The sequence below is a fragment of the Talpa europaea genome (genome assembly GCF_964194135.1).
Source record: "Talpa europaea genome assembly, chromosome: 5".
Lineage (NCBI taxonomy): Eukaryota > Metazoa > Chordata > Mammalia > Eulipotyphla > Talpidae > Talpa > Talpa europaea.
The window spans coordinates 17,594,195-17,619,121 of record NC_140071.1 but is presented as its reverse complement, the minus strand read 5'-3'; the positions used below and the strand labels follow the sequence as shown (position 1 = coordinate 17,619,121).

The 24,927-nt window shown below is 41.3% G+C and overlaps 1 protein-coding gene across 1 annotated transcript in view; it reads right to left on the bottom strand.

Moving 5' to 3' along the window:
• Positions 1–15,812: 15,812 nt before the first annotated feature.
• SPEF2 (sperm flagellar 2) overlaps positions 15,813–24,927 on the bottom strand; it is a gene marked incomplete at both ends in the record, with an annotated part of 130,042 nt that continues 120,927 nt past the window's right edge. The window contains 4 exons of the mRNA XM_084233900.1: positions 15,813–15,902; positions 22,319–22,441; positions 22,638–22,871; positions 22,986–23,147. Of these exons, the coding sequence (XP_084090026.1) occupies positions 15,813–15,902; positions 22,319–22,441; positions 22,638–22,871; positions 22,986–23,147 (609 nt within the window). The remainder of the gene's footprint in view (positions 15,903–22,318; positions 22,442–22,637; positions 22,872–22,985; positions 23,148–24,927) is intronic.

Here is a 24,927-nt window from a genome sequence, read left to right as displayed (position 1 = left end):
TGTTCAGCATCAAAAACATGATATCCACACAATGGCTTACATGACCCTCTAAAACACCCAGTCAGATAATTTGATCAACTGTTACAAATGCCTTTTAAGTCAGCGATTAAAAAAATTATTCAGATATGAGTCATCATCCTAGTGCAATGAATTAAGCTGACCACTTAAGAGGATGTAAGAGTTGACGAAAGGAGCAGTTTGGTTCTCAAGGATGGTTCTTAATGAATCAGTAAGAACACTCAAGGAGGAAAGGGAACATGGAAAAAGAAGGTGTTACTATCTGAATAGTAAAGTAGAATAGGATTTTGTAGCATTTTCTGTCATTTGGCTTTGCCTCATTGAAAAAAGCAATTCTATAATAATCTTAATTCATGTCCCCTTTCAAAAACTGTTTCAGAGAAGCCTTATAGAATTGTAAATAGGTCAGCTGAAGGTTGTGCAAGACACTCCTATCCAAGTAGGTCAGGTCAGGGTTGTGTTGTGCACAATTCTGCTTGTGTAAGGAGGAGCTCAGCTCTCACAGTGGAAATCTATAAAACATTTGAAAAGGAGGGGAAGCAAGCTTTGAATTACATATCCCTCCTTCCATTCTGAGTTACATTTCATTCAAATGGAACCACAAGACCATCCAGTCAGTGGAATGACAAGACCAGCCAGTCAATCTTTAAATCAGGATGGAAACAGAAGACAACAACAATAACAGAAAAATCAACATTAATGCAATATTGCACTGTGGCACCAAATCATTTAAAATCCTAGCAAATTAGGTCACCTAGGGGGATGTGTTGTTAGGTACTGTGAATGAATAAAATACTCCCTAGGTCATTCCATGGTTAAAAAAACAAATGAAAAACCTTACAGCATATGACTAAGGGAACAACTTATTTACAAGGATTCATAATTACTTTAAAACCAATAACATTGATGTGTCAATTTGATATTGTTCCTGTTTACTGCAACTCACTAGATCTAAGCTGACACTAATTATATGGTTTTTCCAATTTCAGAGATGTTAAGTTTTGGAGAAAATAATCTTGTGCAATATGTCCTTTGATCAGAAGCACTTTTGTCACTCTAGTTACTATAAATGTATGTCTTTGAAATTTGTAAACAATGTAATTATACTCTTTGGAGAATATTATTGATATATTGCTTATTCATGTCTTTTATTCAGAAAGAATTCTTTATTAAACCATACAAATTGTCATGTACTGTGCTATGAAATTATAAGCCAGGCCATGCAAGTTGCAAAGCACTTAACTTGGGTGTGCCAAATCAGCGGGTGTCCCTCCTGATCTGTGGATCAGCTTTTCTCCTCCTGCAGTACAGTTTGCTTATATTTCCAGGCACCGACAACAGCTTGAGAAACCTCAACTTCTAAATGGCCTTACAATTCTTAAAGTGCTGGGGAGAAGGTAGGGTGAGACTTCATCTTCCTGATGCTTTCTCAACAAATAGAGGTTAATGTTTTATCAGAGAGGAGTGGGATTTGACATTTATTGTCCAATATCCAGTCAGTATTAGGTTGGAAGAGAAATTATGATGGATCAGGAGCTAGTATCCCAATTTCCTTGGTGACAGTTCTCACCATCTTATTCATGCTGGCTTGGGGACTCCTTGTCTAATTGGTAAATGGCATTTGGTTCCCACAAACTCATTTGATAGGAAGACTGAATATTTACACTTGATTGGCATTTGACACTCTCAAGAACACCAACGTTTGCAGAATTCTCCTTAGCAAACCATACATAAAGAATATACTACCCATCAATATAAAAAAAGTTATTAAAAAAAAGTTAATGTAGATGACAACAAAAATGAGACAATGCATCTGTCCTAATTCATGGGTAGAATCCTCCCTTGGGAAGGAAGTATCTTAGAAAAGAGGGAATCAGAAAACTGATAATTTGGATGTCTGGATGTCTCAGTATATTTCAATAAAATAAACATTTTGGGTGATAGTACCTGAACATTTCAGATCACATATTTGTTTAGGTCTAGTAGCTTTGCCATAGAAACCAAATTAAAATCTGTTCTGTGAACACACTTTGACTCCCTACACACACACACACACACACACACACACACACACACACACACTCAAAATGTATTAAAGATGTAGATATAAGACCTGCAACAATAAAATATATAGAAGAAAACATTGGTGATATATTTCATAACATCAATGAGAAAGGTGTTTTTGGAGATTTGACCCCTGTGGCAAGGGAAATAAAAAACAAAAATAATAATACCTCAAATTGCAAATCTTTTGCACAGCAAAAGAAAGTATAGGTGGATTACAAAATAGCCTACTGAATGAGTGAACACATTCACACATTATATAACTGACTAGGGGTTAATGTCTAAGATATACAAAACATTTATTCAATTTAACAACAAAAAACCTGACCAAACAACTAAATCAATAAATAGGCAGCAGATCTGAATAGGTTATTCTCCAAGGAGGAAAAATATTCAACATCACTTTTAGTAAGGGAGATGTAGTCAAAACCATAAATAGATGCTATCTAATTATGTGACCATAACACATAATTGAAAAGACCCCAACAACGAGTTTTGGAGAGGATGTGGAGAAATAGGAACCCTAGTACACTGTTGGGGGGACTGTAAATAGATGCAGCCATTTGGGAAAACAATCTGTACCTACCTTAAAAAATGAAAAATTAAAATACCTTAAGGGCCAGAAAGTTTTCTCTTTGGCATCTAAGGAACATAAACTCATCAACTCAGAAGATTGTATTTTCCACAATGCTCACTGCAGCATTATTTATAATAGCTAGGTTTTGGAAGCAACATTAGTGACCACTGATAAAGCACTGGATAAAGACGTGTTATAACCACACAATGAATACTATTAAGCTGAATGTGAAAAAGAAATAAGGAAGTGTTACCATTTACCACTAGGTGGAAAGAGCTTGAGGGAATTATATGTAATAAAGTCAGAAGGAGAAAGACAAATACTGGACATATATATATATATCACTTAATATAGTTATATAGAATAAAATAATATAAATAAAATATATTTTATATATAAAATAAGGAACCATGGCAAATGAATTGACAAGGCAAAATAATTACAAACCAGTGGATAGTCATAGGCAAAGTGAGGTTTCTGAGGTTAATTGAGGGGAGGGAGAAAGTGTCACAGAGTTTTAGTGGTAATGGGAAAATAAAATAGTATGAAAACTGAAAAGATAAGAGGGCTAAGCGATAACTGTTCAAAGGGTGTATATTGATAAAAGGGGCATGTAAATTTCATTTTTGTTCTTATACTTGAAATAACACCTGTGCTATACATTTTCTCATTAAAAGATTTATTCAAGTAAAGAAAAATTTTATCTTTTCCATCATGAATACAAATCCTAAGTTGTTGAATCCTAGTGTATCTCAATGTAACTCTATGGGCAAAAGGAAAAGAATTGACTACTTGACTTTATCTCAGTCTTACCTTACGTCAATAATTTAACTTCAGTTCTCAAGCTTGTTTAATACTTTATAGGTTTATTCAAAGCTGAGCAATTTCAGAGTGAAATCAGAATTAGAAAATAATCTGGGGAACAATGTGTTCCAATTAGAAACAAGAGGAAAATATCTATTTTGAATTTTACAAAGAGAAGGAATTAGAAACTTATGCCCCACTCCATTTCTAAAATGATTAAAGCATTACCCTGGACTGTAAAACCAGGACTGTGGCTTGGAAACAATCTTTGATATTATCTGAAAATCTTCAAAACAAAATGCAAGTGTGGCTGTATTTTTTTCTAGCTGAATTGTCGTATGTGTATTTTAGGTGTCTGATTGTGCTCAGATGTGGGTAAGTGGTGGGGAGAAAAAATAATGTTTCTTAACTCTGCGGATAAAAAGGCTTCAAATTAGGTGCAACTCACATACTTTGGTAGTCTGCCCCACATTCTGTACCCTGACGTGGGATAGACATTGCTCATTTTGTGTTTATTTCTTCAAACTTTGAAGAGAATGCCATTACATATCGGTGGCAATTTCTGAGTCATCTGAAGAGAAATTGGTGATACCCCTTCACCAAGCCCTCAAGAAGAATTGATCACGTTTATGGTGCCTGTGCTTACAAACAGTTAGATGTGGAAACCTCAGAACAGGTCCTTCTTGGCCATGATCATGACATTAGCCTCATGATCATTTTTTTTCCTGCTGAAAGTAATCAAACTATGAGGTAGTCTGGGGACACCAATAAGCTAGACAAACATTCACACTAAAGTCATTTTTAGAGGAAGACCATGCCCAGAAAACATTGAAGTTTCATGGATTATCTAATAGGCGTATTTTGTTTTGATGCTACACACACTTTGTTTAATTTAAACTTACAAAACTAAGGTCTTTCCAATTTCTTTCCACCTAAATATACTTACGCGCACACACACACACACACACACACACTTTTACATATGATATCTGACATGTGATGTTGACGCAATTTTCCTTTTTTGATGCTTGTTTCTTTGCCTTTCTCACCCATGATCACCTCCTACCCTCTAAATCCTGGTTAATAACTTAACCTGCATTATCTTGGATCTCGTATTTGCCTGTGTGTTCATAGAATCATATCTAAGAGCGTTGTGGGTCTGACAGCACAGACATGAACCTGGTTTTTAACTATGTACTTGTGTAACCTTTGACCTTTTCCATGAGCCTGCATCATCTATTTTAAAAAATTGACAACAACTTTTTGCAAATATAAGAATTACTTTCCACCCTCAAATCTCCTGGGCCATGGCTGCCATGTTAACACTGACTTTACCATGTTAGTGTTTCTCCAAGCCGCACAGCTTGCTTTTTGAGGATATGAAAATGCAGTGATGTCAATAGGGGTTTATCTGACGAGCGAATATTTGACACACTAGAGTGAGTCAGTGTCATAGGGCAATTTGAACTTTACAACACCACCATAGTTTGAGCTGTGATAATCATCCCATAGTCACAATAAGATTCCCCGACACTAGAACAGTGTATTAAAAATCACAGATGATTCAACTTCTTGAAATATGAGTTAGAGAGCTGGGGAGCAGGTGAGGAACATCTCAGTTTGAGTCCATGCTAGATTTGCTGCTGCCAAGGTTGGGGGGTGGAGGATGGTGGTTTGAAGGGGTGAGGTAGGCTGCCCTACCTCTTAGGAATAGAAATGGTGCCTCCCTACCACCCACCAGTTCCTGACAATACGCCCTCCTCCCCCAGGGCAAGAATCCCCACTACTTGAGCAATCCATTGTGTATACAACTTACTCATAGGAAACATTAGAGGCTAAATAGAAAACATAGGAAGTTTTAAACAGGCTCTGGATGTTAAAACATGACGTTTAGGGCCTCCCCAGTGCACAGTGGTTGAACGCTGGGCTGCGAAGCTGCCTGAAGTCTCTGCAGCGCCGGTTCACTCCCCGGCCGCCAGTGAGGGTTCCACAAGGCGCGCAGATCGCTCCTGCCGCACCTGCTGCTGCCCTCAGCAATATATTTGGTCAGTCTGCCTGTTCTGCTCCCCGCTCTGGCTCTGGTGAATTCTCTCACCCTCCCGCATTTCTGACTGCACCTAGTGCTTGTATAAATAAATAAATCTTTAAAAAATATATATAAAAAAACAAAACATGACGTTTAAATCTTTTTTTTTCCTAGGTGTTACCATCTTATGGATCTAAATGACTTGATATTAAGAGCAATAATGCCAACTTCTCTGGTCCTTGAACCCATGTGCTCTCTCAGGACTACCAGCCTCCCAAAAATGTTGACAAGTACTTGGAGGAAATTCTTGGGGGAGTGGTCCTCATATGTGCTCACAAGCATGAGGTTAGCCAGCAAAGAATCTTTTTTTTTCCTACTTCCCACTGACTTTGCCTTCTTTCTCTGGCATAACCATTTCTGTCTGGAATATTTATCTCCTGCAGGATATCACCTTTCTCCTTGTGGATATCTGTCTCTGGTTGCAGTTGGGACACACCCCCCATTTGGGGGGGGGGTGGTGGTAGAGAGGGTCCTATCTCCCAGGGTTTCAGTGAAATGGACAGTTATGCGAGTAGGCACAGGGCAGGCTCACTATGGATGTGGGGAGGTGGAGGGGAGAGTCCAGGAGCCCTCAGTGGATTTTTCAGGCATTAATGCTCTCAGGGAACCAGGCACACCAGGCAGGGAGGCTGGCATGCAAAGGAGGCAGGCACTGGCCAGGCAGGAAGCGGGGAGGGTGAGGATGGAGTGGTTGATGGGAGGCAGGCAAGCAGGCAACCGAGCCCTCCCAGCCACCCCCCCCCCACGAATCTTTATGCTTTCTCTGGGCTCTCAGATGAGGTCCCGTGTTCTCACCTCTTCTGTAGTCATACCGCTTATCCTCTCACAGCTCCTCTGGCTGAGTGACGCCGCCTTTATATACCCGGCCTTTATACACCTGGCCTTTATATGCCTAGGCTCAGGTGTACATACTTATGCAAGCCTACACCCCTACTCCAGGTATCCACGATCAGGCAATCATGCCCTGCACCCACACTCCCAAGTGCCTTCTGTATTAACATGATCAAAACTGCAGGTGAAGGCCATTGGCATAAAAAACCGGTAAGTCCATTTACCCTGCACAGCCCTTTTAACCTTTACTCACAGTCCCCTCTCCCCCATGGGTATGAGAGCGTTTGCCAGAAGACAAACAAAACACACAGTGACCATGACATTATAACTGAATCTAGCTGCTCAGCTTTTGCTCCTTCTGTGCTTAAGGCAGCTTCTGTCTCCGGATTTTGTTGTCTGCATATCCAGAAGTTTAAGTTTATGTGGGGTTCTTGCTACACCTAACAATAAAAACTCTAGGTTCATGAGAAATAATAGTTTATCGCCTGAACTTCTTTGGGTCCTTGTACTAAAAATAAGGGTGTTCTGTGGCTAAGCATATGCCATCTGCTCAACTCTGAGAAACTCCCAGGGGCAAAGGGCCAGCCCACTGTTCAGTTAATGGTCCCATGGGCAAGCCACGTCTACTTGGTCTTCTCAGCCCCTTTAGCTTGGAAATGAGGATGGGTCCATCCTTTGTGGGAAAAAGCACGCACATCACCTCAGAGCAAGATGAGGGAGTGGAGAGTGTTCTCCAGTGATGCCTCAGGGCAGCGGCCCACGCACAGCGCAGCTGTGGAGATGTTTGTGTTGGTGGTTTGGTCCCGGACAGAGGTGGGACTTCATCAAATGAACAAGAGGGAGCCTCCCCAGAGCCTCCCTAGAATCAGTTAACAGGCGTTTACAAGTTAGATTTTATTCTCAGAAAGCCTTATTTCCCCAGAATACAGGGGATGTGACAGTGGCAGCAAAGGGGGTCAGACAGGGTGATGGAGTGGGTGTGGGCATCTTCCATTGTGAGGGGCCATTCTCTTGTTTCTCAGAATTTCTGGGAGAGGAGAGGAGTATGTTACAAAGTGAGTCCATAACCAATATCGAAATAAACCCACTCGTTTTGGTTTCTGCAACCACAGTTGGATCATAGTCTATATGTGACTTGTTAGTAATCGCCATCCCGGTGGGCCTGCCCTGTCCCTAGTCACAGGGCGAGAAGGGGCTACAGGCTTTCCCGCTTCGATTTAGCCTTGCTGGTAAAATTCAGAGTCAGTCTAAAGATGTATTTCTGAGCAACCTCCTAATGCAAAGACTTCAGCGCACTGTGCAGTGTGTCTGTGTGTTTGTCAGACAGCCCTTGCTTGACCACTTCCAACCAGCCTCGTCCCATGCATGGGTGTAATAGCTTCTTCTTTTTCTGTGTTCAGCGTGGATAGGAGATGCAGGTGAGAAGAAAATGGGCTCTTGAGAAGGTTGCCCCTTTGGTGGTGTTCTAGCTGTGCACCCCTAGCCTGCTGTGGGTCCAGTGTCTGGCCATCTGGGAATTACAGAGCAATAGCTGGAGGACCCTCCCTCCTGATTGCCTTCCTTCCTCAGATTATTTTTTCATCCTCATGGTTCTAGCGTCCATACATCCTAGGTGGGGCCACATGCAGCCTGCTGCACAAGGTTGGGCGGTGTGTGCACTGCAAAAATGCACCCAGTTGAGAGATTTGGGGTGAATCTGTTCATGCTGTATCTGTCTGGAGGAAAGCACCCCCAGGGAGTGTCTGGGGGAGAGTCATATGAATGGTATGAATGAGCTAGTGGTGACTGGGACACATGGTTTGAAATGGCTTCTGTTCCTGCTACCAAGACTTTTGACTTGCTGGAGACAGGATCTTTGGGGGAACTTAACAGTGGAAATTTGATAGACTGTGGACCACACATCAGGTCCATGAACGTAATTATTTGGCTTACACAGAGCTGACTCACACAGTGTTTTTAAAATATTTGACTTAGTTGTCTGTATTTCCAATTTAAGTGGTTTTGCATAAGGGTTAGAATTTCTGGTTTTCTATTAGTATTTCCAGGTTGCACTGGGTAGTAGTCAACGTGTGGATAACAGTCCTCACATGTGATATGGATTCTTGCACTGAGGATGAAAATTAACTGCTGCATATCATTGCCCTTGGACTCTTTCCTTCTAAAAGAAGGAAAAGTGAAATTTATCCTGTGCTTTGTTTAAAACTGGGAAAATTAAAGGTAGAAGAGGAGGCCATTTCATAAAACTCTGACCTGTTGCACATTTATTTGCCACCCAGTCCCTCTAGCATTTGTGGCCTGTGCTCTTGTGTCAAATTCTATCAGAATCAGACAGTTGCAGGAAACAGAGTAACTCAGTTAAAGCACATACTTCTTCATTTGACCTTTAAATTAAGCTACTGGACCTTCAGAAGAAGCTTGATTTGTCATGTCCCCTTCGCAGTAAGAGACTTAGCTAGAGAAGCGTATTCTGTGTCTCGTTGTCCTCTCCTCTGTCTTAAGTGTCTGTGAAGACACAGGGTTTGGAACCTTCCTGCTGGGCTGGGAAGCTAGGTGATGAGTGGACCACAGCAGCAAGGTCAGAGGGGCCAGCGGGAATGTCGTGATCAGAGAGAGAGAGAGAGAGCAGAATGGGGGAGGAAGGACAGAGAAGTCAGGAACATGTGTGACGTGCTTAACAGTTTCAGGAAGATTGTTTTGGGTGTAGAGGCAGGATTTAGGAGGAAAATATGGTAAACAAGGTGACCACAAAAATGTCAGGCACATAGGTCAAGGGAGTTAGGCTTCATTAGCCAAGGCCAGGAGAGCAAGATAGGGAGGCAATGTGCAAAGGGCAGAGGATTGAAGAGACCGTCTAGCTTAGGGGATGTGTGGACTTTATACAAATTGTTATCCCTTGTGATACCTTTGCTTGGCCCTCAGGGGACAGAGAGACAGCCCAGGCCAAGGGCTAAGGAAAATCACTCTGGAGACAGATCTTTTGGTCACCACATAAGGGGTACAGTAATAGACCTACCTTAGGAAGTTGTCTAACAATGGGAATTAAACGAGTTCATTCTTAGAAAGTGACTAGTTTTGGGGCCTCCCTGGTGGTGCAGGCAGTTGAGCACTGCACTGTGAAGCTGTCTGCAGCCTCTGCAGCATGGGTTCGATCCCGGCCAGCTGGCAAGAATCCCACATGGCGAGGCAGACCTTTCCTGCCTCACCCGCTGCTCCCCTCAGCAGTGTATTTTGTCAGTCTGCCTGTTCTGTTCCCCAATCTGTCTCTGGTGAATCCTCTCACCCTCCTGTGCATCTGGCCTGGACCCCTGTTCTTGTATAAATAAATAAATCTTTAAAAAAAAAAAAGGAAGTGACTAGTTTTGTGTCTAACCCATGTCAAATGCCCAAGGAATATTGATCACTACCAGCGGGCTGCCTTTCCCTTGGGAAAATGCAATTGTAGAGACATGGATATCAGATTGGAGGAAGTTGCCCTCTGAGAAAGAAATGGCAGTCTATTTTTCTAAATGCCACCCTAGTCTTTTAAAGGAACTTCCAAACGATGCCACTGGCATAGTGGGGAAACTTTATGAAGGTAGTGACATTCAGAAAGGAATTGAGAAGCTCTCCTACAGCACGAGAAAGCTCAGGAATGTCTTCTGCCAGAAGGCACTCTTCTCTCAGACACTTGAGAAGCAGGGTTGTGGGGGCTCTCCTGGCTCGACGGGAACACCACCTTGAAATGGGCTCACACAGAGAAACTGATGGGAGAAGGAGAGTCAGCCCTCAGCCTGCACAGTGCATGGTGAAGTCTGCCTTTCACGAGAAGGATGTTGTGGTTTGGGCCTGGTTTGTGGGGGCACAGCAAGGTGAGGCTGTTTCAGACAGTATTTGGTGTTGCTGTCTCCCTGCGGTTAGCGTGAAGTGAGCAAAGACACAACAGCATCTGCTTGGAGCTGAGTGCTCAAGGTGAGGATGGAGCCCACCGTGGCCCTTTGGGGCTTTGAACTGCAGCCACAAGACTCTCGTGGCACCTCTTTCCAGATTTGTTTTGACACCAGCTTGAAAACAAAACTTCACTCTACCCTTAAGCTAAGAACTGGAGTGAATGTGCTGGTAGGTTTGTTTATCCTTGCCTCACCAGAATCTTCTATGATGCCTCTAGTAAGCAGAAGATGCTTTGCTAAGTCTTTGTCAGAGAATATGGCAGACAAACTATTGGAAGCAGAAACAGGCAACCCAAATTTGTAATTTTTGATAATATGTCAAATACACCAGTAAAATTGGGGGGATATATAATATTATAGCAGCATCTCCTCAAATTTGTTCAACGGAGATATCCCTCTTGGTTCATTAACCCATTCCATATTTATTGTGTCTAGTGAATGACAGAAGTTAGGTGAAGCCGAGTGTGAGAAAAAAATAAGCATAATGAGAATTGGATTCTATGTAAGGGATGTAGAATTTATTTGATAGCAAGGGGTGAGAAGGAAGCTTTTTAAGTAAAAATGTGACATGCTTTCAGAAAGATTATTTCTGAAAGATTATTTCAGGAGTATGTAGAAGCCAGTTTGCAGTAGAAAAATGAAAGTTTAAAAGGTCATTTTAACGTAGATGAAAATAGAAACTAAGCAGGTGTTTGGAATAGCCTAGAAAGAATAGACTAAGACGTAGGAAAAAGAAAATAAAACTAAACAGAGTAATTGGAGAAAGAGTAACCAGGGAGATAGAAGGGAAGTTCGTAGGGCTTAACATCATGGAAGCCAAGGGAGGAGAGAATTTTTAAAACAAGGGAGTGATTGACAGCAGGACATAATGAGAAAATTGCCACTCTACTTTTATTTTAATGTTATTTGGGAACTTCATGAGGTTTGTTTTAGTGTAGTAGTGAGAAGAATGTAAGTTATTTTAGGGGTCATACATGATTGGTTGTAACCCAAGAGAAATTAGAGAAATATCAATGAACTTTAAAAAAAGAATGGTTCCTTGAATTGAGGCTACCACAGGGGGAGGGTGTGTGAGGGAAGTAATGGGGGAGGGGCCCAGTAGACTCTGGTGGAGGACTCTGGGTGCTTTGGTGGTGGGCGTGGTGTGGTGACATACAGCTAAAGAGGTGTGAAACTATATCCCTAAATCATATACTGTGTTGAAAACCAACATTACCACAATAAAAAATAATACAATTAAAAACAAACTGGTCCTTTGAAAAGATGAGTAAGATTGATAAATATCAAGCTGAACTGATCAAGAAAAAGAGAAAATATGAATTACCAGCATCAGGAATGAAAAAGGAATAGTTATTAGAGAACTTACCAATATTAAAAGGATTATAAAGAAATATAAAAGCAGCTTCTTGCCAATAAATTTAACAACTTCCATGTAATAGTAAAATTTCTTGAAAGACACTAAAACTCACCCTAGTAGAAATAATATGAATAATCCTATGCCTATTAAATAAACTGAATCCATAAACAAAAAAGCTTTCAACAATGATAACTCCAGGTTAGGATGACTTTATTGGAAATCCAACCAAATACTTAGGAAGGAAAATTAATTCTGAATACACACTTCTAAAAAATAAAAGAGGAAATATTACCTTATTTATGAGGTCAGCATTAACCTGAAATAAAGCCAAATGTAAGAAAATAAAACTACAGACCAATATCTCTAGTGAACAAAGACCAAAAACAAACTCAATAAAACATTAGTGACTCAAATTCAGTGATATTCCAAAAGTATACGATAATCCTGGAAGGCAAGACAGGGTCATCATTCCACATCAAACATTAAATTCTTCACATCTAAATGCTAATGAAGAAAAATGGTATGGCCATGTTTTGAGAGAGAAAACAGTTACTCCAGGGGTGAGCAGAGTAGAGCAGAGGAAGAGTCCCCCCCCCCATAGCTAATTCCTGAACATATTTGTTACTGAGAAGAAGTAACCAGGGGGCAGAGTCTGAAAATAAATATAGGAAATAATGACTAGGAAGGGAACAGGACCACAGCACAGTAGGAACAAATGCTTCGACCTCAACAGGTTCAATATTCTGGGACTGATGGAGAGGAAAAGAAAGTAAGTGTGGATGATGCGGAGACTCCAGGACACAGGGCACAGGCACCTGTGTGTCCTGTCAAGGAAAGAAAGATGAGAAGATTCGCTTTGGATGGTCTCAGTGCTCAGTGACCCTCTCCAAGGGAAGCTGGGGGTGGGGCAGGGCTGGGGGGTGTGTGTGTAGAAAAAAGAGCCTGGGTTTTGGTGCTGGTCAGATGCTGGATCTAAATCACAGTGCTGTCAGGAGTCAGTTGTATGATTCTGCATAAGTCACTTAAGAACTTCCATGAACTTCTGTATACTTAGGTGAACAGGAGAACAATTAACACTGACTCCAAGCATTACTATAAGAGTAAATGAAAAAATTATGCCTGCACCTAGCACAGCTCACAGCACATAACAAGTGCTTAACACACATTCTTTAGTGATATACATTCTAACTTTCTGCTTCTTGATTATAAAGAAGGGTGAAGCGTTGATAAGATTTTGAAGAGAAAGAAAGACTTGGACCAGAATATTTGGGAAAAAGCAATTGGAATTTGACTAAAGACATACGAAAATGAGCAATTAGAGGTTTTAGGTTAAATGGATTGTGCTACAATAGCCAAGCATTTTGATAGTGGAATGTGGTTTATCTAAAGCACATAAAACACAGGCTTAGATGTTTTAGTTATTTGTAAATAAAGTATAAGTCATCAGTTTCTTTTGGTCACCACAGTCTCCTCAAAATTTGCATGTCCGCATGCACTACCAGTGATGGCTTTGGCATCCTGGATTGCAGTGAGAGTTATTTTAACAATGTATCCAGGGGGAGGGAGCAATTAGGATGAGATGCAAGATTCATTTCACAAAAGCTGGAGAGCATTTAGTGCAATGATATTTAGTACAAAAGCTGTATCAGAATGATTTGAAGACGCCTGGACATTTACTAGAATTGTAAGACTTGACTGAGGTGATTTCCTAAGATAGTCTTTCTTTCCCTGGGAAAATCTCATGCAATCTCTGATGGTGAAATTCTACCTGTCACCTGCTCCAGGACCTGCAGTGAGAAAACATTCATCTCCCTCGGTCACGCCAGGCCACCATAACTGCTCAACTCTCCTACTGAAGGTTGAGTTTGTGCTGGCGGACCTCCCATGTGCTCAGCTCTCAGCTTAGGTCTTTGCTAGTCAGACGAGTTAGAGGGCCTCTGGAGGGCGATTCTACAATTTCCTAATTTAACAACCTTGCGTAAGAAAATTATTGCAGAAGGATGTTGTTGTTTCTGCTTTTAAGTTTTTCCTTTAATGTGATGTTGTCTCGTCTTGCTCAATCTTTAATGGAATCTGGATTAGTTTAATGCCCATGTCCTTTTCAAGACATTTTTATTTATTTGAACTCTATTTTGAGATATTCCCCTGTTCCCCGGTATAGAATAACTACAATTACCTGGTAGTAACTAGAATTGCATGTGAATCAACTAAGTTAAAATTTTGAAATTTCATGCAGTTTCTTCTTCATCTCTCAGGCATGCTTCTGGGTACCGTTCTCTATCATCTGGAAGACAAGGGTTCTGATCATGGAGCCTTGAGGAAACCTTAGCCCACAGAAGGAAATTTAAGAAATGTGCCACTCTCTAAAAATTCCTTGTTGTCTAAATGTGTTATTTCCACTCATTTTGCACAAATATATCAACACAACTTAAAGCTAGCTATAGTTTTAGTAATGGGTCTGGGGCACAGAAATAAGGGAAATACACATAATCCATGACTTGAGGGATCTCACAACCTAGTGGGGTGACAGTCAAACAAAAGAGTAAACATAGTGTTTGATGTGTCATTGATAAGTGCAATGAAAGAGTTAAAGTGGAGTGAGGAGTGAGGGATGGTGGGTTGTTTCTATTTTGTATTGGGTATTAAAGGAAGTCTTTACCGTCAAAGTGACAGTTGATCAGAGACCTGAAGGCAGTCAGGAGTCATATGGCTATTTGGGAGAAAATCATTCTTGTAGAGAGAAGAGCATGTGCAAAGGCCTTGAGGTGTATTTGTTGCTTAAGCAGAGTGAGCAAGGTGAATAGTAGAATATATCAGAGAGGTGGCAAAGGTGAAAACCAAGGTGAGGATTTGGGCTAGACTGCATAAGATCAGATGGAAATAGAGCTTTGACCTGACTTGCATTATTAAAGCCTTTCTCTGTCAGCTATCGGGGGCCAAGAGCAGAACTAGGATGAGTGGGTTAGGGTCTACTGCAAAATCCAGGCACGAAATGGTGGTAGCTTGGACTATACTTCTAGTGGAGGAGAGCAAGGAAGATCACATTAAACATACACTTGAAGATATTGTCTACCCAGTTTCCTGATGGACTGAAAGTAGGCTATGAGGGAACGTGGGAAGTGAAGGATAACATCAAGATCTTTGGCTTGAAAAATAGGAAGGACAGAGTTACCTGAAATGGGAAGGTTGTGGGAGGTGCAGATTTGAGGACAAGGAAAATCAGGAATTCAGCCATGCTGAGTTTGAGATAATTTGTCATCTGTGTGGAAATCAGGTGGACAGTAAGAGAGATGTTTGGGTTTGCAGGGGAGGGGCGGGGGTGGGAATAGACATTTCAGCTTTAGTCGCTATAATGCCCTCAGAAGCAAGGAAATGGATGGATCATCTGGGCACTGATCAAGGAGGCTGTGTGATGGGGTCGTCCAACAATTACAGGTTGAGTAGAAAAGGGGGATCTGGTGAGAGATCCTCAGAAGGAGCAGCCAGGGAGGAAACCTGAAAAAGAATCATGGAAGGCCCACCACGGAGAATACATTATTACTCACTGCAAAAAAATACCACTTTCTTAAGTATCGCTGAACTTGAGTCACTAATTTATAAAACAAGAGATGTAATTGACTAAGCACATCTATCTATAAAGGGAAAATTAGACTTAGAAAGAATTATGAACTGACGACAGGGCGTGGGGACGGCAGGACAGTGCTTACAGTTCACAGTGCTGCGTCCTTCCCAGTCGTGGGGTGAACTTTCAAGTTTTATGCTCACAGAATGAGAACTAGAAAGAAAGTGGTCACAGTTGTGTTACCCCGATATGGAACTTTGGGGGACTTTTCACTAAAACTGCCAGATGTAGATTCTCATAGGGATTGTACCTGTCATATGGGTGTGTTTTTTTTAATGTACTGTTCTAGTGACTTCTATTTTCAGGGTCACTTCAAAATGCACTCTTTCTTACTTTGGATTTTTGCTCTGAAATGTAAAATTTATTACAGAATGTTCTCTGCATTCAGAAAGGCCCTCTTTTCAGTGGCCCTCGGAAGCTGCCAAGAATCATCTCTATACTTTCAAGCATAACCCATGACAGACACTGTATTCACATCCGATGTGTGGAAGATTCACTGCCAAATTATAAAATCCACCTTCCTTTCTTCATTTCTTTTCCTCTGTGAGTCTTGAAGGAGAGCTTTCTCCATCACTTCCTTGTACATGCTCATTTCTTTGCAGAATTAGTTTAATATCCTAGAGAAGGGATTAAAAAATTACAAATATTAACAAGTGATGTAGGACTAATGATGATTCAGTGTATGGCAGTGATGAAATTGTAAATTGGTTTTCTTTGTTTTTCTGATTTGTCTTTTAATGAACTTTTCTAACTGTATTTTTTTTTTAAAGTTTGTTTCTTCTTTTTTTTTTTAAAGATTTATTCATTTATTTATACACTCACTGGGCACAGTCAGAAGCGCTGGAGGGTGAGAGGATTCACCAGAGCCAGAGCAGGGAACAAAACAGGCAGAGTGACAAAATACACTGCTGAGGGGAGCAGCGGGCGTGGCAGGAGAGGTCTGTCGCGCCATGTGGGACCCTTGCCTGCAGCCGGGGATTGAACAGGCACAGCAGAGGCTGCAGGCAGCCCTGCAGCCCAGCACTCAGCCACTGCACCACTGGGGGAGGCCCTCTAACTGTATTTAATAATACAATTTTTCCATTCTAAACTTTAGTAAATTGTTTTTATTTTTACTTTTCTCCCTTGAGAAAAAAATGTTCTTTATTTAGCTTGAACCCTGTCCTACTAGCTGTACCCTTGGAAAGATAGTAAAGGTCTTGGAGTCTCTATTTCCTTATCTAATAATGAAGTTGTTCTATTAGATTAAATAATAACTGCAATAATTAAAAAGAGCGTGGCACATAGTGGGCAAGTCAAAAGATTATTTCCCTATTAATGAATAAAACACCATATTCACCTTCTACTATGGGAACAGCCTAATGCCAAATTAGCCACATCAATAGATTTGTAGACTTCTAGAACAGCAGATTATTTGGTGGGGAGAACTTTTCTCACTCCACTATTTTCTTTTAGCATCAGGGATAGAATGCTTTTTTCTTCCCCTAGCCATCTGAAATACCTAACTAGCTTACATTTTAAATTGCAGATACTTTTCAATATAAACTGAAAATTTTATCATAACATAGAAGGGGCCCAAACAAGTAAAAAACAGAAAATAAAATTTAGGCAGTTTCTAGTTTTCTTATTTTATGAATTTAGGGAAGTGCTATAAGAATTTAAGTTTCTTTTCCCAGAACTGAGTTCCAAAGGTTGCAATTTGACTGTGGTCATTTTACTGAGGAAGATGAATTGGTTCCCTGTCTGAGCTGTGACCCTGCTGGGTGGCACATGGGTCTATCAGCCATTGCCAGGAATCACGGTGAATCATCTTCTTGAGGGAACTTTTGGTTTATAAACACAGATTAATGTGAACATAGATTGTGTTCTTGAATGAACAACTGAAAAAGAACAGCTGTTCATCACTGGCCTTTCTTATCCTATCTACCACACTGCTGAATAATGTATCATCTGTGAATACTCTGGTTATATGTGTTAACTGAGTGTTAACTTGGGGATGAAGGAGTGGCCTAACCTGGTGACTTTCTGTCACACCATTGCAAGGGGAAAATCGTAAGTTCCAGATGTTTAAACCAGACCCTGATAAGTTTATAGCTGAAATCAGGGGCCATAATTTTCACTAGCATTTAGTTAAAAGGGAAAAGTCTGGCAGTCTAGAAATGTTTGCGTGGGTGCATTGAAAATGCAAAGCACGGAAGCAGCCATCATATTTTGTTTTAAAGATAAAGGAGAAGTTTCATGAATATCTTAAAGTCAGATACCTTGAAGAGAAAGTGGGATCAAAGTCCTCTCAAGTCACATTTATAAGGATAGGTATTTTGACTTTATGTAGTTGGGTCCTGGCTCACTTGTTTATTAGAAATATTCCTGTGACATCCTGATTTTAACACTGAAAGATTTGCTATCTTCTTTTGAATAGTAACCTTCATTTTAAGGATACATGCTTGATTTACAGGTTTGTTAAAAGAAGTGTACATTTATTCAACAAGGACACTACATTTGCTAGGTTGGTATAGGAATTTGTGTGTTCACTTACATCTGTAAACATTTGTCATAAGCAGCTAATCAACTTTGTTCAAAAGCAGCTCAGTTACAGTATTTTATTGACCTGGTTACATTAAACCAATGTATTTTTTTTTTTAACAATTTAGGAATATTAGTTAAAAATAATCTCCATAATAACCTCCATCATAAGGTCTATGAAAGAAAGGTTAAATGACTTTAAACAAACAACTCTAAAATCCAACATAAAAGCTGGATCTTCCACATAAGTATTGACCACATAGGGTTTCCTGAGACTACAGTTTGGATTCCTTGTCATTGTGGCATTGCAACGGGAGAAACTTCTTTCTTTCCAAAGAGTAGACACTACACTCAGGAGATGGAAATGCCAACTTATTAGTCCATCCACAAATAAATCACATGACTCAGAAATAATTCATGGGCACTGCAAGCATCATCATCACCATCACCAGCATCTCCAGCATCACCAGCATCACCATGCACCATCACAAATCTCTAACATTTATTGCCGCTTTCTGTCTGCCCGGCAGAGTCAAGCACTGAACTAGCATGAAGTCATCAAATCTGTACAAGAATCCTACAAGGTATGTGTGCTAGTTAACCCTGTTTTAGGATGGGGAAACCAAGGCACTCTGAGGTCACTTGCTCAAGGCCACAAAGTTTAAGGTATGAACCCTATCAACATGGTTCTGAACACTCACTCCTAACCCACAAAGAAGCCGCCTCCCAAGAGGAGAAAAAGTAAAACATCAAAAGTTACTCATACACTCATAAAATACACACTCATATATTTTAAAAAGTTGCTGCTTCTAAACAAGGTTCTAAACAGGAACCTTGTAAACACAGAGCTCTCAGGCAACAACCTCCACTTCCCACTGTTTATGACAGCAAACAACATTTTAACCTGAAAAACCACACTCTAGCTTTTGCTCTACTTATCTGGAAAGATCTTTAAATAACATCACTGTGGTTAAAGTTCATTTTCAAATGTGATCTATTTGCTTGTACATGGATATCTGGAGCAAAAAATGATGACTGGACAAGTGTGATAGCTCCTGAGTCTTTAGAGACTATTTTTTCCTCTTTTTTCTTATCTTTTTTCTTTTTGTGTTCATTCTCTCTCTCTCTCTCTCTCTCTCTCTCTCTCTCTCTCTCTCTCCCTCCCTCCCTCCCTCCCTCCCTCCCTCTCTCCCCCTCTTCTTTCTTTTGTCCTCCTTTTATTTTTTGGTTAGTAAAAATGAGAACGGCGAACTTTATCAGCAAGGCAACCTCTTTCATTTTAGAATACTAGAATTTAGGTTTGCCAGTTCATAAGCTCAGCTCTCTTTGACTCATGACCGTATGAATGAGTCCTGCTTATGGGGCTCACTGGCCTCTGGGATTCCTCACCTTGGGCTGGGAAGGAGATGTGAAGGGCAATGGGAGAGCAGAGATGAAGTGGCTGTCTGGGCAGAAGCCTCCTGGCAAGGAATGAATGAACAAATGGATGGATTGACTGACAGACAGTCTTCCTTTCCTTCTGCTGCAGGAGGGCCAGGCGATGCTCAGACTGAAACTGGCTCCTAGGAGGCCAGGCAGCTCCCGACCAGAGCCATCCCATGCACCAGGGAAGATTTGGGGGATGAGCGGAGGTGGTTGTGATGGTCAACAGATCAAAGGGCTCCTGGAATATAGGGGTAGGGGCCCTGCATGCTACCATGCTGCCACTCCTGGGACAGCTGTGCTCACAGAGAAGCTTGCTGTTCAGATGCCAGCTGACCTGAGAGGTGTCCTGCAAGGTGAGGAAATGAGGGACACCCAAAGCAGAAAGAGCTCCTTGAACTCCAGCTTTCTCTGGAAGCCCGAACACCTCTGGGGACTGAATCTCGAAGGCAGTCATCTGTTGCCATATTCTTTTCTTGGTAAATGCTGAATGGCGTCCTTGTTGCAAGTTAATCATATTTAGTCATTTTGCCCAGAAGAATGTTCCCAAATGGTTCTCTGTACAGAGTTTTTTGTCCCATTAGGGAGGAGATCATTGTGCTATCATTTTATATTCCTACTTGTTCTTGGTAATAGAAGATACACTCTACTATACATAATTCCAGGGGATTTTGAGAATTATTTTGCTGGCTTAAAATCAGGGGGCTGTTCCCTAAAATGTGAAATAACATACAGGAGGAAGAGCAGTCTGCAGTGCTGGGCATCTGGAGACACCGTGTACACGACATTCGCGGAGGACAAGGTGAGAGGGAGGGACCCGCAGCTGGCCACTCTCCCCCATCCTGACTCTCCCTCCTCCCTCCACAGTTAGTTCTGAGTGCTCTGCCCACTGATTTCTAGGGTAACACTGAGTAAGTGGGGAAGAGGCTGGTTTTCATGAATGAAAGTGTGAGAGATAAGATACGGAGACATGTAATACATGACTTTCAAAGCAAACAGTATTTGTGATATGTATGAACACAACTTGGAACAACTGCCCAATCATCTTTCCAAATATTTTGGCCCTATCTAAATAAAGAGAGACAAATAATAGTTTAAAGAAGAATCGTTTAAGAGACATAATGATGTGATATGGTTAAGAAACAAAGGCTCAGGGCTATAGAAGTCAGCCCAGCATCCCCTGCTCAGAAGCCAATTTGTTTTCTATTGTTTTTTTGAATTGAATCTGGATTTCCCATTTGACTTCTGGGTCCTTTGCAAATCTTATAACCTGATCTTGCTAACTCAATGGAAATCACTTTAATCCCCCACAGAATGCTCCTCAAAGGGTCAGTTCCAGGTCCTCCTCTGCAGCCCCGCTCCTAGGCCTCTCCGCTCACCTATGCTGCTGCCTCCTCTCTACCCCAACAGAAAAATCCATGTAGACCTCCTGTCCTCTCACTCCACTTTCCAAAACCCTGGGCATCTTTGAAGACTCAGCTGCTAGCACAAAAACATCTTATGCTCTGAAATCCTAGCATTATGCTTGGGTGCTTTTCCTTTTTATTATTCTCTTGTAGTTTCTTCATATCAACATTCTCTTGCCAACAGAAGTAGAATTTGCTTGAGAGTAGCAACTGAGTTTGATACGCACTGTTCTTTCTTCCACAGAAAGCGCTCAGTGTCGAGCAGCAATGCTAAGAGCCATCAGGGCCGCAGCACCTGCGTGTGTCAGACACCACGACAGGTACTTTCAGTGCAGGATCTCATTTGATCCTCACCCCAGCCCTTTGAACAGGAATGGCAGTTATCCCCTTCCAGTGGGGGTGAGAGCCAGGATTGAAAGAAAGTTAAGGTCATGAGGACACAAAATTAAGTTAAAGTTAGAAGTGGACACAAAATCCTGTCCTGTGACATTCTGATTTCAGGGCCTGTGTTCTTGAATGCTATCACCACACCACAGCTGGATATGCTAAGTGACTGCTAGAAATAAATTTCAATTCATATCAACATAGGTGATACAATTTAGATGACCAAGGATCAGCAATTTGGAATAAATAAACCTATGAATAAAGATATTTAAGGCTGGATCATCTCATTTCTGGGTATAGGAGGTTATGACTGAGAAGTCAGGACACAGCATTCAGATCACCTGCATTTTTCAAAGTGAAAGTGCTTTTTTCTTTAACGCAGCAAACCCTTTGTAGCCCAGTAAACAACCAGTAGGAGCAGGGGGAACCTTATACGGCTGAGGGTTGAAACAATTTGCCACACCTGAAAGGCGGTCACTGTTGCCTTCCTTGCTGCTGGAGGCCTGACCTGGCACCTTGGATGCACATTCATCTCGGGGGCTGAAACTCGCTGGGCTGTGTGAGCTCTGAGCTGGGTTCTCCTTCATTCCATTCTTCTGCTGGATTGGACCGGCCTCTAGAGTTTCCTTTCCCCAGCCTTCAACACTCTTTCCCTGGTGGCACTGACACATATCTGTCCTAAGCGCTGTCATTGTGGTGCTAGGACAGTGTGCCAGGACAGCAGAGGATGATCGTGCTAACTCTTGGCTGGGGATCACGGTCCTCGGTTCTCTTGGGAAAAAGGGGATTCAATTCTCCATACTCTTTAATCATAGGTGAGGCTATTTGGATGACTGGAATGATTAGAACACTAATATTTCCACTTTTCAGCAGAGTATGAAAACTAACTTTTTCACCCAGCTTAACTATCATTAGTTCCAGTCTTCTGTTACAGATCCAAGTAGCTCATAATCCTGACGAAGTAGCTGCATAGTCATTTTACTGATAGTACTGTCTATATACTGATTGTACCATCGAAGTATTGATAGCATTCCCCATAGTACTGACAGTACCATCCAGACACTGGCACTACTCTCTATAGTACTGGCAGCTACCTCTACTGTGCCAATTTTGCTAACCTTCAGGCACTGTGCCCACCAAGCCATTCTGGTCTGATGCTATTACCAGTTTAGCTTCCCCAGACCTGCCTCTGGCCACTTTCAGTTTCTTCCCCTCTCTGTTAGTCCACATCAGAGATGTCCCACCATGTCCTGAACTGAAGGTTCAAAAGAATTAGGACCCCTTTGTGTAATACTCACAGGAATTTTATAGTCTGGATAACTTGAAATCAGGTCTTGAATAAAAGGATGTTTCAACAGAGCAGCAACTTTAATTGGCTCCAGCTCCTTGGCACCTAAGTCCTGAAATACTTTTATGAAGTTCTTTAAAAGAGAAAAAAGTGAGTTAATTAACTGTAATCCTGTACATGTTAAAAAATGGTTTGACTTTCTAAAGGAATTCACTGTAATTTCAGTATACAATGATACATTTGAGAGTAGTTCCTCGAACATACACTAACAATTGAGGGCAACTTTTCTGACATAGGGGTTGTCCCCTTCATGAAATAATCCAACCAACCTCGAAATAAGTGCTCTCTGTCATCAGGTGCCTGGAGAACCTGCTAGAGTCCTGCGCCTCATTTCTTCCTTGGAACACCTTGAGTAGCGTTTCCATGGAAATCTTTTCAGTGTTTACATTTTCAGGACTTTCTTCTTTTTCTTCGCTTTCCTCTGTTGTTTCTCTTTTCTCACTTACAGAATCTTCTTCCTGCTCAGGACACTCCTCAATCGTATTCAAATAGGGAAACGAGGGCTGCACAATTAAAAGAAGGAACATGAAGTCAGACTAGCCCTGCCAGTCATCGAGACATTCAGAAAACACCTACTTCCTCACATACTTTTTATGCAATGGAATGAGGGTGCTTACTACAACAACTCGGAGATAATACGCGAATTGCACTAGAAAACTTGTCAAAATCCTGGACCAATTCAGCTGGTAGTTCCCTTTCCAGCTTTCTACATTGCCAGGTGCATCATAGTCCTCAATAAATGAACACTGGCATGGACCAATATAACCAGTGCCAGATTTCTACACATGATTGTGGATTTTAACATGATTTTCTTTGGCAATTTCCTGCAATCTAGAGTAAGGCAAGTTGATTTCTCAATTTAATAGATGCCGAGAGCTTTGGGAACATTTATTTGGATATGGAGGTTAAGCCCTACCAAACATTCAGATGGCAAAATAAAAAACAAATTGAGTATAGAAGGTCGGGCTGGGGTTCTTTCTGTTGCATCTTGAAACTCGGCCAAGAGCTGTGAACTCAGGTACTGGTGTTTTGAGGATGGTAAAGAATCAATTGTTCATGAAGTAATCTCTTGTACCAACATTCTGAAAAATATTCCTACCCTTTAATGTAGTAATTACAGATCTAGGAATTGATTCTAAAGAAATATTCATGCACATAGAGATGTTTTTATATGAATGTTCATCCAGTATTATTTACAGCAAGGAGGAAATGCTATCCTAGACTTAAAGAGAAGAGTACCAATGTTTATAAGTCTTAAATTTAGTAGAAGCATTGATGATACAGATCAAGTAAGTTCTTTTTAAATTGTCACATACCCCCCCACATATTTAAGGAATATGGCACAGAACAAGCTCCAAGAGCTCTGTAGGGACCGTGGGCAGTGTACTGACAACAGGCTGCATTTGTTCTAGCCCTGCATGGTCGTCTTACTTCAGCTGGGTTTCCATGTTCAATGGTAAATTGGGACCTTAACCTATGCTGAGAGAGAGAGAGACAATGCTGGACCAGGGGAAGACATTGAATTAAGTCTAAATTTATCTATTGGTCCATCCAGCCACTCATCCATCCATTCATTTATCTCTCTGCCTATACAGTCTCTTCTCCATTTTAAAGAATTGAAAAAAAAATTTACATGGCAGAAATGTGAAACTGGTCTTTTTGTCTCCACTTTAGAAGCTGGGAGAACATCACACTGACAGCCCAGCAACAATTTCCCAGGGCAATAGAAAATTCAATACAGCGAGGAGAACAAAGCTGTGATGTAAAACCTCATGCTGGGTGAGGGAAAGGGAAATGAATTCCTATTCAGGGTGCCCCAGAGGTGCTGTGTGAACAAAACACTGTACCTGGGTGTGAGTAAAGGTCTAGTTAGTTTCAGTGATGGAAATACCAAGATGAAGTGAAGCAACATGCTCTCCTGCACCGTTGCCATAATCAGGCAGGGACTAGCTTTCAAAGCCCCGATACAATCATCATGGGATAAATGAATTTTTCAACTTTAGCCAAAATGTAATAATTTAAACATTTGCGGTTTTAGAGTGCAGACTCCTTAAATTATTAATGTCAGAAAATGCTTTTAAATATTTTGCTATTTTAATCACTGGAAGATGGTCACAGAATAGCCTTGGGGCAGTGGGAGGTTTTGGAGGAGATTGAGACTGGTGCAGAGGAGCTGGCCCAGCATCCTGGCGTAGCGGAGGGTGTGCAAGAAGAGGGGGATTTCTCCAACAGACATCCCTGAAAAGACAATGATTCTTTTTTTTTTTTTTTTTTTATTTTGGAGATGTCTTTTTTTTTCTTTTTAAACGATTTATTTATTTATTTATACAAGCACTGGGTACAGTCAGAAGTGCGGGAGGGGGAGAGAATTCACCAGAGCCAGAGCGGGGAGCAGAGCAGGCAGAAGGACCGAAGTACTCTGCTGAGGGGAGCAGCGGGCGGCAGGAGAGGTCTGCGTGCCATGCGGGACCCTCCTCCAGTGGCCGGGGAGCAGCCGGGGATCGAACCGGTGCCGCAGAGGCTGCGGGCAGCTTCACAACCCAGCGCTCAACCGCTGCG